The following is a 16,898-nucleotide window of genomic DNA, read 5'->3' on the forward strand; positions in this document are numbered from 1 at the left end:
TTTCACGCCGTTGTCCTCGCCAATGCTCGTGTTTTCTGGGGTTGGCGTTGTGACCTTAGTATCTGGCTTTGAAGCTGTTCTCTACACCGGCTCAAGCTCTCGTTCTTTTGTTGTTCTTGTTTTTTCTCGTTTTCGTCTTGGTTTGACGATGGCACCCCTCTGAAACGGCCAGGGACCGACCTGTAGTCACGTAGCCTCTGCTTTGTATTATTTCGACTTAGCATCCTGGCTCTCTCATTCTTTATTCTTTCTTCATACAAACTTCTTTTCTCATGATGAACTGTTATAATGCTACGTGTTATTTATTGCTGCGAGACCACGCGTTGTGCTCGGAAATCATGGCGAAACAAATTGTAGCTCGCGTGAAGAGGTGGCGAAGTTGAAGTGCAAACTCCGGTCGCTTTTGTGCTTGGGCATGAGCACGGAAATATGAACTGAACGTTTCGTCTACCGGTGTCGCGTACGTGATACGGATGCACGACACACACACACACACTCGTCTTCCTCCTTTGTGCATAACTTAGGCATGCGAATTTGAATATAGCTGCGACTCGCAGGAATCGCAGTGGCGCTCTTTTCTCTTGGCTCTCTTTCTATACGTTATAGGGCCCGTCTGTCTCGTTCGTGTTTCTGTTTTCTCTTACGAAGGAAAGAGCGAATACTTTCACTGTGCATTTAGAGTGGCTCGGACCATGCGCCAGCCCATATTTAAAGACAGAGTGAGGCAGGAGAGTTTGCAACAGCGCTGAGTAATCTCACACATATGCGAAAAGTATTTATTAATACTATCTGGGGTTTAACGTCGCAAAACCACGATATGATTATGAGATACGCCGTAGTGGAGGACTCTGGAGGGCTCTGGGCCCAGCACGAAATGTGTACTTTTACCGACCGGGCGTGGTCACCCGCTGTCGCGTGCGCTGTGTCTCGTATCTTTAGAGGCGCTCAGCAGACGGCTGATACCTTTGTATGTGTTCTGCTCTCATCGAAAAGTTTGCGTTGAAGCCATGAACAGCACGAAGGTCACTTCACTCGCTGCAGCGGCCGCGTATCCTAAAGGAGTGAGCTGCTAACCTTACTTCGTATAATATTACAATACGTTGCTATCGCATTCATTGCTTCGCCTTTGCGGCGAAACTGACTTCTATGCATAAGTGACATACACAGAAAGCGCCACCCAGGCCTGGTGAATTCTTAGCACAGCGTAATAACTGTTTGGGTCTTGCGTCCGAAAACCACGATGCGATCTTGAGAGGCGCCATAGTAGACGGCTCCGGAAATTTCGGCTACCTAGGGTTCCTTAATGTGCTCCTGAATCTAAGCACCCAGGCCTCTAGCATTCTGCGCCTCCATCGAAATTCGACTGCCGCGGCTGAGATTCGATCCCGCGACCGTCGTGTAAGCAGTTGAGCACAACAACCACTACACCGCCGCGGCGGACTTAGCACAGTGTCGTGATGTAGGGAAGGAAGCAGACACAAACGGACAAAGAGTGTCGCGCAAGCGTTATTTGAGCTCGCATACAAACGCTCATTTGGCATCACGTTTACTGCAGGCTCTCAGGAAGACAAAGCCGTATCAGTCGCGTGCCACTTCGACACCCCGACGTCGTCGTGCTCGTAATGCAGGCCTGCGATCGCGTGACGTCGACGTCGTCGGCGGCGCCTGTCATAGAAGGAGGGCACACACATGTAGGATCCCCGGAGGCGACAGCACAGGTACGGGTATGGGCAGTCCTCGGGCGCCGAGCACGCGTTGAAGAAGAAGCCGCCACTGTTGTACGGCGGGCAAAAGCGGGGCCGCGCTGCGAATAGCAGGCAAAAGCTAGTGTAGTCGGGACCGGGGTTTAAAGAATTCGCAGCTGGTCTAGTTGATAATAGTTCCTGAAAATCTTGAAAGCAGCGCAAGTTGCGACAGGTGCAGCAGGATATTGAAGGACGCAACACATGAGCGCTGCTGTGTGTCCTTCAATCTCCTCCAGTCCGTGTCGTAATTTGCGTTGTTTTCAAAATGTTCAAGGGGTTAAAAGCAAGGGGGGAAGGAGCTCAGCGGTACGAATCCTTCTAACGTCGCATGATGCACATACAAAGCCCCGGCAAGCGCATACATACATACATACATACATACATACATACATACATACATACATACATACATACATACATACATACATACATACATACATACATACATACATACATACATACATACATACATACATTCGTGCCACAAGAAGTCGATTACCTCTCCTGTAATATCGTGTATTCTTGTTTTAGAATGTACAAGACACACTTTCCACGGTGTTACCGCTTTCATTTTAACAAACTCAATTTAGCGCGAATAAAGACGGACACAAAGACGGGGCAGACAAGGACAGGTGCCGTCTTTGTCTGTCTCATCTTTGTGCCCGTCGTTATTTGCGCTGATTTAACTTTGTTAAAATGCAATAGCAACTAGCCCAACAGTCTGTTCAACTGAATTAATAGTTTGAAGTGCGCAAAACACAAATATTTAATGCCGACATGATGAAGACAATACTTCTGCTATAACAGTGGAGAGCCAACATCAGGCGGCATTAGGCGTCAACTGGCAAGCTCCAGCTGACGTCAGCCACTGCAGGTTGTGCGCTAGCAAGTGAGGTCATTGAATTTGGCCCAATCCTATACCGTGGACGACAACGTCAAATCCGTTTAATATGAAAAGTTCACAGGACGGTTGTCGCTACAAGTTTTCTTGGCTATGAAGGGAAAGCTACGGCCGCGGAGCTTCCGCACATGTACTTCTACGCGAAGTAGTCCGATATGGCCGCGTGATAGCCGCGTAGCACAAGCGTTTAGTACCATTTGATTTGTCTGCTTAGACAACCATTTGTGGGTAAGGCTCGACGCAAGTTTCTGAGGCGAGTAGACGGAGCAGCCAGAATGAGACGGGCGCTGACCTCAAGCATTTGTACTCATGCATTTTTTTTTTCAATGCAGTTGCGTTGGACCCTGCTTGAGGCCTAGTCAGGCGACTCATAATGTTGCCTTTAGTCTCCTGCACCACGATAATCATGTATTGTCAAATAAATAAATAAAATAAAATAAAAATAAGATGCGGACGGCATTAGCGTTCGAGGGACACGTTAAGGACTCGACCTTCTCACCCGTCCGAAAAGACGAAATGACAACGTATAGCGCAAAACAACTATAAATATCTCACTGGTGTGTGCTGCAACCTGCCCCAAAGAGCTTCCTGTAGAAAATGAGGGATATTTGTTTTATTTCTCGACCAGAAAATCCGGACGCAATGATGGGACTACATTCATTAGCGGTAGCATTCGCACAATTTGGCTCTATTCGCGAGTTTCACGGCCTGTAGGAGGCGCAACGCGTCTTACAACATGGCGCCCAACTAGATTATCGCGCCGAGCTGTTCTTCTGCGGTAACCTGAAAACTCGCTGCCGCTGGGTTTTTTTGGGGAGTTTGGGGGGGTTTTTTTGCCTATAGCTACTACTTTGCGAAACGATGGCAGCACTGAACTATCGGGGCTGTCTTCTCTATGTCGGCGACCGAAAACGGCGACTGAAAGAGAACGAAGATGTGCTCAGTGCCCGATTCGAAATTGCGGTGCAATTATTTACACGCCACTTAAACAGATTCATCATTATGAAATGGCGCCACAGAATGACGAGAAGAACGACCACGCTCGAGAAACGACGCACGCGTCCGCTGCCAGTGGTAATCGAGATGGTGCTTCCGCTTCGCGCCGCATGGGGGCGCGTCGATCTGTGAAACACGAGAATGAAGAAAAGTTGTCAACGAGTACAGTCTTACTGCGCTTCTATTTATAATTACTTACGTCTTACGGGCACCTTAATGACGGGACACGGCTTGGACTGCTGGATGCAGCTGTCGCCCCTGCTCAGGCCGTAGACGCAGCACTCGTTGGGAAGGCAGTCTTCGTGAGAGGAGCAGGGCCGGAAGGTGCCTTTGTACACCTGCGTGCCGCCGACCACACGGCCAAGGCTGCACGTTGTTTCATTTACCTTATTTTACATTGTTTCAATCTACTGTCAATCTCAAAAAAATGTAGCGCTAATTCGGCTCTATAATTCAGCTCTAAGTCTGCGGTTAATGAAGCGCCAATATATTTCTTCCGTAGGTCTTGGTGTAGTTATCAATCGCACGCTTGAACATACGCTATTGGCGTTCTTGTGTAGGTCTCCGCGCATTTCTAAATCCTGCGCTTAATGCCGCTCCACTACCGTGAAACGTTAAGAAGTGCGTGTAGCACGGGCAGCCCAGCGAATTCCTTGGCAATCGCGATCTTTCCGAGGCGGTGGCGCCCTCTCTCGCGCGGCGCCGGCATCAGCCGAATGTTTCAGAAGAGTTTTGATGCGAAGCAGCTATGCTCGACCCTACCTCCCGTGTGAGACGCCGTCCACTCTAGTTACCGCTCCGCCCGCTAGAGGCACTGCTCAAGGAATTTCTTGGGTTTTAGGGACAACAATGGAAAGCTGAACACACCCGCAATTGAAATAAGTAAGAGATGGTTACAGCATTGGGGGCAGAAATTTATAGAGAAAGGACAAAAATAAATATTCGAAAAAAATAAGGACATTCTGCCGTAAAGGGCAGAGAACTGAGCTGAAAATTTGCGTTTTTTTTTTCTGTAGTAAGATAGAGTTAATTGAAGCAGACACATTAGGCCAACATTAAGAAAAAGAAGAGAAAAGGAATATATATATATATATATATATATATATATATATATATATATATATATATATATATATATATTTGTCGAGCCTGGTGGCATACTTGTCACCGCCCCGTTATACAGGGGACGCTCCATCCATCTTTGAAGAATCCGCTACAAGGCGCTGGTCCGCGTGCAATAAACCGAGGTTGCGCGCGGTAGCGCGCGCATTCCTTCAGTGAGCGCATCGGTATGAGCGGTAAACGGCAGTGTGACTCATCCGCAGCTGCTGCTCGGCGCGCTCCAGCCGCTGCCGCGAAACGGCAGCGGCGCCAAGCCGACCCTGAACTTCGGGCAAGGGAAGCTGAAGCTCGACGGAAGCGCCGCCACGCCGCTTCTGAAGAGACGAAGGCTCGCGCGGCTGCAGCGCAACGTGATGCCAGCAAGCGGACCCGGAGCTTCGTGCCAGGGAAGCTACAGGGAAACGTAAACTGCAGGGCTGAAGCTGCAGGGAAGCTGCAGCTGGGGGGGACGCCCCACCACCAACAACAACAAACAACAACTACACCCTAACCACGAACCATCCATCACCAAGGTGCACCAAACAGAACGCATTTGCGGGAACCCCACGGCGACCCAAGCTGCTTCGCATGCCCATCAGGGTTCCCTTACAGGGAGATGTGTGTAATTTTTTTTCTGATTTTAGGTAAATTGTGGCGATTAATTCTGGGTTACTTCTGTAGTTTATATAATTTCAGACCTCGTTTAATTTGCACTGGTTTTGAGCATTGTTAGGCTTGTTTTAGGCCTGTATTGACCACTGCGTGACCATGCGACATGAGACGGTGGATGGACGACAAGCCGAGCCCCTAAAGTGCTACACACTTAGAAGGGTTCATGCTAGGAGACGGGCATGTGTACAGCACATCTATTTGCGACACGGCGTCCTCATTTCTCATGACGGCAAATATTTCAAAAATGCTGAATCATTACTCCTAACTGCGTTTACATTTTCCTTAACACAGTTAGTTACCGATGCCACAAGAATTTCCAGTTCTTCTGTACTTGACCTTGTGTTTGCAAAGTGCCTCGTTTCCAGATTGCTCCGTCAGTGTCAAGGATGGGATATCTGATCACCAGTTCCTTGTTCTTGAGTGTCCTGTTGGGGCTTGCGATCGTATGTCAAACCTTCTGACACATTTGTGAGAGACTATACGAATGCGGATGATGATGGAGTTATTAGTTGTATGGAATCCTTATTCCCTTCCTTTAATGAGACAAATGACGTTAATGAGCTTTGGTCGAAGTTCAAAGACATGGTCATTCATTGTGAAAGCACCTACATGCCTTTAAAAAAGAAGCGTATCGACAGGGAGCACCCGTGGATGGATCGTAATCCCATACATCTGAAGCGCAAGATAAAACGCTCTCGAAAACGTGGCGACACGAAACAACTTCTAAGTCTAGTACTCACTTTTCAGGATAAAGTGCGAGCTGCACGAGATCAGTTCTTTTCTTGCACCTTGTCTTCGTTCATGTCTGAACAACCAAGAAAATTTTGGCGATATTTATCTAAAGATAAAAGCCGCATCACAGAGATCAGAACATCTGGCATAGGCATAGACGAACCTTTTTACCATTGCCAATGGATTCAACCGATTCTTTCAGCCCGTGTTTACTATGAACGCATCGCACGCACACTTGCAGCCTTACACGCTTCGTCATCCGATTCCCGAAATAAATTTAAGCAAAAACGGCGTTCCTAGTCGTTTGCGTATTTTCGACATAAAAAAAGTCAACAGGTCCAGACAAAATATCAAATGTTCTTCTCAACAGGTACGCAGTCTGGGTAGCAGAGTACTTATGTGTATTATTTATGGCGTCCTTAGAATCTCGTGTGGTACCCGATGACTGGCGCTCTGCAAAGATAGTTCGTGTTTACAAGTCCGGTTCCCCTTTAGAATTAAATAATTACAGGCCAGTTTCCTTAACATCCACAACTTGTAAACTGCTAGAACATATCTTATTTAAAGCAGTTATGACACATCTAGAGAACAATCATTTACTTCATGCAAATCAACATGGCTTTAGGGCTGGTTTATCCACAATAACACAGTTAGCTGAGATAACGGATGATTTTTTAAATGCACTGAATATGAGGGGTCAGATTGATGCAGTGTTTTTGGACTTTTCCAAAGCGTTTGATGTTGTTCCGCATGTTGATTTAGTCACTAAACTGCACCGTATGGGCATTGAACACAATATCGTCCCTTGGATAGCATGTTATTTGTCCTCAAGAAAACAATGCGTGGCTGTTAAAGACTGCGTTACTGATACACCAGATGTACGCTCGGGAGTACCAGAAGGGTCTGTGCTCGGTCCTTTAATGTTCTTGGTTTATATAAATGATATCTATTTGTCTGTTCAATCGCCTGTGAAGATCCGACTCTTTGCGGACGATTGTGTTGCTTATGCTAATCTAACTCAACACTCCGATCAAGTTAGACTCAATGATGCGTTGCACTCAATTAGTGTATGGTGTGAAACAAGCGGTTTGAAGCTTAGTACTTCGAAGACGGCAAGTATTACATTTACGAACAAAAAAGAACCCTTAGAATTTGCATATGCTATTAATAATGCTTATAATAAAAAACCCAGCAAATGAGGTGTTTAGGTGTTACACTCACAAACAATTTAGGTTGGGAACCCCATATAGAAAACGTCTGCAGCAACGCGCTGAAAAAGCTGGCATTTTTGAAACGTAAATTGCGCCGTACCCCCTCGACCGTAAAATTAACAGCGTACACAGCTCTCGTCAGACCAAAATTAGAATATGCGGATCTGATCTGGAGCCTACATCAGAAATACTTAATCAAAAAAATAAAAAGAGTGCAAAATTTAGCCTTGAGGTTCATATACACCACATATTCGCCTTTTTCAAGTATGTCCCTTCTTCGCGACAGGGCAAAATTGAAGAAACTGTCACATCACAGAACTGTATCTCGCATCAAATTTTTATATTAGATGTACCACTGTCACTACAAAATACGGCGAGAAAGTTACTTAACTGAGCCCACCGTGTGGTCTGGTCGTACAAACCACAATAAAACAATTAAGAAACCGCTTAGTAATATTAACACACATCAATATTCTCTTTTTTCCTATGCAATTTCACTATGGAATAAATTACCAGAGGAAGTAGTTAACGCTAACACATCAGAATCGTTCGTTGCGCTTTTAAATAACCTTTCCTTTGACGTCTAAAATTATTTTTCTAATCTCCAGACGGGGTCTTAAGGACTATACACGCGCTATCCGCACACCCGCTCCGCACGTGGCGGGACACCTGCCGCCCGCAAACGGAGGAGGAAAAACCGGTACCCCGTGTGCGACGATTGGCGTCGTTCCGGTTTTTCCTCCTCCGTTTGCGGGCGGCAGGTGTCCCGCCACGTGCGGAGCGGGTGTGCGGATAGCGCGTGTATAGTCCCTTACCCCTCTAGGGGCTTTCTGAGCATACTTCATTCGGATATTGATCCACTTTGCCCATATTGTGGTGAATTTGGCTCTTTGAGTCGCATGCTCTGGCAGTGCCCTGCGTTACAGGATTTTAAAAGAAAGGAAGACTGGACGACGGCAATCACAGACCCCAGACAAGACGTCCAGCTTCAGGCAGTCCAGAGGTCTCGTGAACGAGCGGAGGGGCATGGCCTCTCTGTTCCGACATGGGACTAGCCAACGGCTGGGTGGGGACCTGCCTAGTTGGCCCGCTGCCTGGCCTCTCAGGACCACAATAAAGTTGTTTGTCTGTCTGTTTGTCTACTGTGTCTCAATGAAGGTAATTGCGTCTTGCGCTCGCTTTTTCATCTGATGCATAGTCTTACGTGTTGCATAGCCTTATTTATACATTTGCCTGATGTGTTGAATTGTTGTATGTACATGTTTTTCTTACTCTTATGTTACTCTTATGTTACTCTTATGTGCCGAATTGCGAAGCACATTTTTTGCTTATTGATTGTAAACATGTATGCGGCAATGTACGTTGGCGACAGTTGTAATTATTCTTGTTGGTGTTGTTTTTGTATATTCATGTACCCACTCCTGCTTGGGCCCGAGTAGGGCCTGCGGTATTTCTAAATAAAAAAAAATAAAAAAGATTTGTAAATGCAACTTACTTTTGCCATTTATGTGCATTATTGGCAAGGAAGAGACCGCGGACACTGACCTAACGGTAAATTAAGTTTTATAGTTGCCCAAACTTTTATATCCCTTCTGGTTGAAATATTTTGCTACACACGATCGCTTTGGTATATAGGCAGTGCCGTGTTTAACGAGAAGTTGGACATGGGTGTGTTTCTGCAGGAATTACAAAAAAAAAAATTGCCCTTTAGGAATGGTCGCTGCCAGCAGGTAACTATCGCATGTAATTTAAGTGGGTCGTTGAACTCGTTTTATGAAGAAATACAGCATATTTGTCTGTATATCAATTAGATAATTATTTACGTTTTAATTAAGATTAATCTCTTTAACATACACTATCATTAATTGTAACGCTTCGACTTGCCTTAAATTTGGTCTCCAGAACAATGGCGTCAAATAATCTACATTTCCCGCATTTATAGACGGTGGAGCATTATGCGTGTTGCAAAAAGATGTAGGATACTTTGATCAGCGGTAATAGCAATGGCGCAACGGCAAGTTCAATCACAAATGACTAAAATCTGTGTTAAATCAAAAGCAGTTCAAGATACGAGTGACATGTATAGACGCGTACAGTAATATCAGAGCCCCCTGCCTCCTGGAAGGAGGAGGACGCCAGCCTCGGGCGAAGGCTTTCAGTTTTCTAACCAACGAAGGTCATTCATTATCATCAGCATCATCATTAGCCGACAGGATAAACCAAGGAGCAAACTGCGATTGTTGTAACAGAGTGGTGCTTGAGTGCTACTGCTACATTAGCAAAATGGTTATTCAGTATCTTTAGAGCAAAATAAAAAGAATGCGTTCTTGTATAAATCAGTCAGGTGTGAAGCCCACGTGACAGCCTTAGGGCAGGTTTCGACGGTACCGATACAACCAGGCCCTTACGCAGAGGGATCGCGTGACTTAGATAAGTACAAGTTACCTGGTTAAACATGATCGCAGTGACAAAGGCAAACAAGTGCGACGCCCTTTAGTATTGCGTTTAGTCGACAATCTGATTTCGTTAATAGGGCGCTTAGATGTTCATGAAAACTTACGTTAATAGGTAAATAATTGAAATGAAATCCAAGCGTTCCACTATAAGATAACGCTGACATTTAAGATGCCACCTTTATACTTACGGGACTTCTAGCTCCACCACTGTTTGGCTTGTACGGAGGTAGCGGCTGCGTAACGAAAAAAATATATATTTAATTGCTTATTAAGCACATTTGCATGAAAATAAAAACTAAGCTATGTTTTTTTATAGAACATCAACAATGTCGTGCCCTCTCAGCCGCCGCGGAAGGTGACCAAACCACGGCCGTCACTAAAGTAACCCTGTCCCTGGAGAAAGAAACGAAACACAATCCAACTCGACTACATCGCACTCGGGTAAATCGAATTATGCTTTACATTGAACGATTTTTTTAACACGGCAATGTTTTCGCGAAAATGCATAGTACAATCTACGGCTACATGGAGCAAAAATAGCTGGAACACTTGATGTATCAACGTCGGACCGCGCGAAACGCCCCAAGAAGTTGGCTTTCCCTCACAAATTTTAACGGCGGGGCTGCTTAAGCCGAGCGTAAGTCCGTCCGCCGTGGTACAGTGGTCGTGGGCAAAAAAAACCTCGGGCGGGTATGGGCCACAGGAATTGGGCAAGCCCCAGTATACAGAGTACAGCAGGTGCGAGCGTTACACAAAATCACACCATCTCCCGCTAGAGGGGACCATGAGGCGATGCGAAGCAGCGTTTCGTCATGTAGAGCCCGCGTTTCAGAGGGGGAACGGAGAGGAGGAGGAGGAGAGAGAGGGAGGGGGAGAGAGGGAAACGGGAGAGGAGGAGTGAGAGAGGGGAAAGGGGAGAGGGGTGGGGGACAGAGGAAGTCGGAGGGGGAGGGAGAAAGGGGAAGTGGAGAGGAGGAGAGGAGGTGTGTGAAGATGGCTTGCGCATGCGCAGTAAGGGTGGTCACGCCGCACACCCCTACCACCGGATTGAACTTTACTATAAGATGCTTCACATCTAAAGACATTGCTCGCGAAGTGGAGAGGAGAAAGGAAATGAGGAGGAGAGGAGACGTGAAGTGGAGAGGAGGAGGAGAAGGCGAAATCAATAAAAAAAAAGAAGTAAAATTTCCTCGCGAAACGAAATCAAATATCGCTTCGCGAGGAGAGACTCCATCGGTCGTGTACAGAAGGTATCATCATCATGAGAGCAATAAATTGTCCGTCACGCGCTCCCTTCGTTCTCTTCGCCATCTTCGGCTTCGCTCCCTTAACACGCGCGCCGATATGTCCGGCGTTGGAATGCAATAATTCAGATGGGCGCGAGAACGAGAACAGAGAAAGAGGGAGAGGGAGAAAGAAGGAGATGGAAAAATAGAGGAACAGAGAGACACAAAGGGAATAAAGAAATAAAAATATAGAAAGACAAAGAGCAAGACCGAAAGAGAAACAAAGACAGAAATTGAGAGAAAGAGAGATAAATAGAGAGGGAAAGAGAAAGGGAAGAAAGAGAAAGAAAGACTGAAAGAGAAACTGAAAAATTCGCTTCATATCAAATCATAATGCAACAGTCATTTGTAGACATTGTTTTCAGATACGTTCTTATTCGCACTTATACATATTACAGAATGAATTCCTGTTGCTTTAATTACATCGCGTTATCGTGTCGGTAATGTTTTTATTCTTTCGTAACGGTGACCATTGCCTATGAAACCACGTTCTCTCTTGATATCTGTTTTCTTGTGTTTTTGATAAATAAATATTCCCTTCTCATGCTGTTGCCATTTAGAGTTTTTGATGTTATAATGCGGTTAGGGACCATTTAACAATTTTGTTGGGTCCCTAAAAGTGTAAATACATGTACCACAAGAATAATGAAATAAACTTCAAACTTCAACTTCAAATTCAACTTCAAAGAGAGAAAGAGCGAGAAAGAGAAAGAAAGAAAAAGAAAAGAACAGAGACAAAAAGAGATAGAAAAAAGAGAGAGAAAGAGAAATAAAGAGAAGAAGAAAGAAAGACAAAAATGAAGACAAAACAAGGAAGGCCGTCCCCGGCTCCACTCTTCCTTCAGGCTTGGCACCACGAGCGCAAAGCTGCCTTTACTTTTTTTTGGCTTTTACTCACGGAAGGGGACCTTTCAGCATACATTTTGGAGAGTGAGCAATAAATTCATTAAAAGTTGTATGTCAAAATATACAATATATCGAAATAATCCGCGTTTTTAAATACTCGAAGAAGTTTTGTGGTTTAACGTTGTGGTTTAACGTCTCAAAACCACGATACGATCATGAGGGAAGCCGTAGTGGAGGGCTCCGGAAATTTCGACCACCTGGGGTTCTGTAACTTGCACCTAAATCTAAGTGCACGGGCCTCAAGCGTTTTCGCCTCCGTCGAAAATGCGGCCGCCGCGACCGAGATTCTTAATCTTTCTTTATTTTTCTTTGTGGCCTTTTTATATATATACATACTTATACATATACGGTGAATGACGGCGACGGCGACGGACATTTTCCAGCCGAGACTGTCCATATAATTGCTATCGCAATAAAAATCCTTGCATCACACAACCAGCCTTAGCAAGCGCAACTCTCCGTGAAGCCATTCTCCACGATCTTTTTATTCTTGCTCTACCGCCTCATCACGTGGCCTCTGAGACTCGGCGCATTAACGCGATAGCGTTAAAGAGCTCGTTTCGCAGAAATTCCGGCGTCGGCGTAGGGGTCGGCGTCGGCGTCCTTGGTTGTGAGGGAAAAATCAGCGTTGTCCATGACCGAAAAATCAAGAAAGGTGCAAATAAAATAAATAATAAATATCAGTTCGCGTGAGAATCGAATCCAGGCATGCTGCATGGCAAGCAGGTGTTCTACCACAGGGCCACGCCACTGTTTGAAACTGCTTCGAAAAAGAAAACACTATATGAATGCCATGTAATTTGAGGAGTCTCCTTAACGCGTGTAATATTGCGTTGCAGAAACGCAAAATCAGGCCAGGCGTCAAAACATGTGGATTGCGGAACGAGCGGGTGTTTTAAAGGCCCACCCATTACAAAGCGCTCAGACACATTTAGGCATCATCGTCAGCAAAAGCATCAACAAGGTGAGCGGCTGCGTAGGTTCGCGTGTTTCCTTACGGACGCGTGGTGTGCCCTTCGCTGATTCGCGAAAGGGAGAATTGTGGCGTAGTGGCCACTGTCCAACTGTACTTGCAGTAGGAATTCTAGGATAGTTTGAAACGGCCAATGTTACGCGTACAGACGCTTCGTTTCCTTGCGGCACGATTGAGACATTCACCAAGAAACGAGAAGGCGATGCGCACGAGACCCGATTACGCCATCGCGTTCTGCTCTTGAAGGCGAAGGCTCAAGCGTCCTCAAAGCTTTTTGACAGTGTTCGGACGCGCAGCCACAGCTTCGCATGCAGTGCACGTGTAGTGATAATAGCATATCTCGAGCACATTTCACTCGGTAAGTAAAAAATAAATTTTGACAGAAACTTCTGGGCATGCTGGGACATTACCATAGTGTATTTTTGTACGAAGCCTTCTCTGTTTTGCGTAGTTTTTATTTGTTGTCCGGGTACAAGTGTACGTAGCTCCTATGGAGGCGAACAGGGTTCGGGTAGGACTTTGTAACTATCGGTACTCCACCGCTTGCTTTCTATGTAGACTCGGGTGGGGTGCGGGGAAGACGCACCTTGGCTTTTTGTAGTGTTCTGTGTATCCTGTGTAACTTGTAAATCTATCTTTGAGTGGTAGGTCGGTGGCGCCAGGGATGTGCATCACCGAGAGGTCCGTTCGGGTTGCGCGGTGGGTTCATTCTCGCGTCAACTCGTGGGCGAAGTCGTTCGGGTTGGCGACATCAACCTCTGTGTGCACAGGGAACTATATTAGGTGTTTGGGTTCATGAACAATATTTATCTCCTTTCCGCGTAGAATATTACGATATCTTAGATAAAAGGGATACGTGGCTGTCTTAATGCTCCTGTAATGCCTTGATAAATATTAATTCGACTAATGACTAAACACAATAGGTCAGTGAAATGGACAAATGTTATTGTCACATTTCTGACGGGTGTGCAGAGTGGCATCTGGAAGATGTCGTACCTTACGGTTTGTGCCAATAAAAGAACGCTCCTTTGTTTCTGGGAACACATGATATAGCACTCTAAATCGTGAACCGTTTCCCAAAACCGCTCAAAAACACATTCGTCATTGCTGTCGATTGCCCTTGTGTCGTCAGGGGCGGCTACATACAGCCCTCCCCTAGTAATAGGGGATATTCATAATGCTTGGTCCTACGGCAACACTTGGCGCGTCCGGCATTTTTTGTTGAGGAGTCAACCTTGAGCTGAACGTGCACGCCGGGTAAATGTAAAAGTGGTCACTCTGCCCATAAGCACCAGTTCCTGCGTTCAGCATCGGTTAAGTGCTGCGCTCTGAAACAGCTCCGAAAGCTGACTGCCGATGTGAGACTGATCTAAGTGTTTTAACCAAAGTATGTAACCTTTGTCCCTACGGCCAGTCAACCGAGTCTGTCTCAGTTCCAGTTCTCCAGCTGGTGCGATATGAAGTGTTCGTTTAAACGGAGCCGGAATCGTATTTTCTGAATACAGGAAAGTATGCGCAGCCAACGAGAGCATCTGTAGAGTTTCTCAGCATGCAAATGGCTAAAACATACGTAGATAACTATGCCACCACACAATAAATAGGACGAATCATTACAGGCTGTAGAGCTAGTAAATATTTAGTGTACCTCGCAATAACTACAGTGAGCTTCCGAAGTGCACAATACCACTGCGGTCCCTGGAAATACCACGACACGACAGGCTTGGGAGCCATTCAAACCGTAATTGGCTCTAGCTTTTTAGTGGACCAAGGCGGTAAGTGCGATGCAGCCCCATTTCACTGACGCGCTTAGTCGCCGCTGCTGGCGACGCTGTCGTGATGCTATTTTACGATCGCCAAGTGCATACTCACGCGCAAGTTGCGAATTATCATTCCCGCGTGCACGTGCAGCTGCCCATAGCGAACTCAGAAATGTTGAGAACGGAATAAGGGGACTCCAGGGAGCTTTAAACGTACACAAGATGTGTTTATTAACAACGGCATGGCATGACAAAGAACGAAATGTATGCATAGCGCAGTCAAGAATGAATGAAATTGAGAAAGAAAGAAGGAAGGAAAGAAATAGCGAGTAGCTGAGGAACAAGTCATATCGTCTTGAACGATCTCTGAAATAAAATTTAAAAGAAAGGTTTAAGTTCCCGAGGTCTAATTTCCATACACGCGAAACTACGTAGAACGGAGAATGTTTTCTAAACAAGTAACCAGTCGGTCAATTTCGCTGAAACTTGTCGCACTTGAGATGCAAAGGAATGTTATGTTCAAGTAACTTCAGGAAGCTGAATTTTTTATTTTTGGACCTTGTACGTATACAACTTTTCACGATACACATACGATTGCATATAAACAACCGCCCTCAAGTTATTGAAAAAGTTATAAGGATTTTGTTGATTACTCATTTGAATGTAACTTTACTTGCGGCAAAGTATTTGCGCTTCGCCATAGAGTTCGTGCGCGAAGACTGCAGCTGCCAACTATCATGGCATTGTTAAAAAATCTGTATTTCTAAAGAAAACACCCTGTAGAGATCGCTTGGTTTGTTTATAGAGTTTAACGTCCCAATGCGACTAAGGCTAGCTTATTGTACAGAACATGGTATGCTTAATGGGTGGACACTGCGGAATAGAGGGTGGAGACCACAGGCGGTACGGTATAAAAGGGTGCACTATACGGGATAGTTGAAGGGTGGACAGAAAAGTGTGCGTACACATTTTTTGGCCGTCCGCCGCGGTGGTGTAGCGGTTATGGTGCTCAGCTGCTGACCTGAAGGTCGCGGGTTCGATCCCGGCCTCGGCGGTCGCATTTCGATGGAGGCGAAATGCTAGAGGCCCGTGTACTGTGCAACGTCAGTGCACATTAAAGAACACTAGATGGGCAAAATTTCCGGAGCCCTCCACTACGGCGTGCCTCATTATCATATCATGGTTTTGGCACGTAAAACCCCAGGTGATATTATTATTACAGATTTTGGCCGGTGATGGTATTTGTAATATGGTCTTTCAAAGTTGGCTCTGGTGAAGCAGCTGAACTCACCGTTGTGACTTTACTTGTTGGCAAGGCCTGGTTGACCACATCCCGTGAGCCAGTCGAACCCACATTGGAGCAGAAGTTTTTGAAAAAAGAAGAACGGGCACGAAATAAGGATTTTAGCGTTAGTCGTTGTTCACATATGGGTCGCCACAATGGGGGTCAGTGAAAGTATTTTGTCACTTTCGCACACGACGGCGACCCAGGTAATGGGGCTTGTACGTTACCATTATTTGCATCTTGTCACCACGGAACATTGGCTAGTCGATGTTCAACGTAAATAGACACAACATTCTAACTACCGCGAGGTTTCTCATATACGTTCACAAAAACTCGAGCAAGTGCATTAATGCTAAGCGTGTCGTTTTTGGCCCCGTTGGTGAAACAAAACAAAAAAAAAACGATGTCGAACGCGAATACATTTTGCGACAAACATGTAGGATACATTTTTAAAAGTTCTGTTAGTTCACAACATTTTTATAATATAGAGCGCTATCTAGACCATTAACCAATTCACAGGCTTATTGCTGTAATCAACAAAAATCCATTTGGGCCTAGTTGGTCCATATTGCTGAGGTTAAATGTAGGATACGTAGGAAATGCTATAATCAATGCTGGTTCGACTGTCGCATTCCCCTGTTGCTTGTTGCAAAACAAAGAAGAAACGGTCATCCCGAGTCAGCTATTCTGTAGCCGTTGTGTAGTCTTAGTACCAGCTGGCCTATACGTACATGGTTTATTCGTACATCGAGGCGGGGCACCCCGAAAAGAAAACGCTGGAACAATGACTGTATACCTGTGGTGAGGACGCGTCGTCGTCCTCCTCACGAACGTTATCCGAAGCAGCCTCGCCGCCTTTCGAGTTAGGGCGAGACGA

General features: G+C 45.7%; 2 protein-coding genes across 2 annotated transcripts in view; one reads left to right on the forward strand and one right to left on the reverse strand.

Annotated features, from left to right (window-relative positions):
- Positions 1 to 1,535: 1,535 nt before the first annotated feature.
- LOC119372682 (uncharacterized) lies at positions 1,536 to 10,246 on the reverse strand. The gene is made up of 4 exons (XM_049420113.1): positions 10,242 to 10,246; positions 10,003 to 10,047; positions 3,842 to 4,008; positions 1,536 to 1,804 (listed from the first exon to the last, which is right to left on the reverse strand). Exons 1-4 carry the CDS (start codon positions 10,244 to 10,246, stop codon positions 1,560 to 1,562), a joined length of 462 nt encoding a protein of 153 aa, XP_049276070.1. The 3' UTR covers positions 1,536 to 1,559.
- Positions 10,244 to 16,898, forward strand: part of LOC119372683 (uncharacterized) — a 34,882-nt gene continuing 28,227 nt past the window's right edge. Inside the window, exon 1 of the mRNA XM_037643128.2 lies at positions 10,244 to 10,255. The gene's annotated coding sequence lies outside the window, so the exon portion shown is untranslated. The remainder of the gene's footprint in view (positions 10,256 to 16,898) is intronic.

Source organism: Rhipicephalus sanguineus, chromosome 10 (genome assembly GCF_013339695.2).
Source record: "Rhipicephalus sanguineus isolate Rsan-2018 chromosome 10, BIME_Rsan_1.4, whole genome shotgun sequence".
Lineage (NCBI taxonomy): Eukaryota > Metazoa > Arthropoda > Arachnida > Ixodida > Ixodidae > Rhipicephalus > Rhipicephalus sanguineus.

Excerpts from the sequence above, each read along its gene's own strand:
- LOC119372682 (XM_049420113.1), bottom strand. Across the intron at positions 4,009-10,002 it reads GTGGTGGAGCTAGAAGTCCC|CCTTGGCCGTGTGGTCGGCG; the intron begins GTAAGTATAAAG and ends AACAACGTGCAG. Across the intron at positions 1,805-3,841 it reads CATTAAGGTGCCCGTAAGAC|CGCGGCCCCGCTTTTGCCCG; the intron begins GTAAGTAATTAT and ends TGCTATTCGCAG.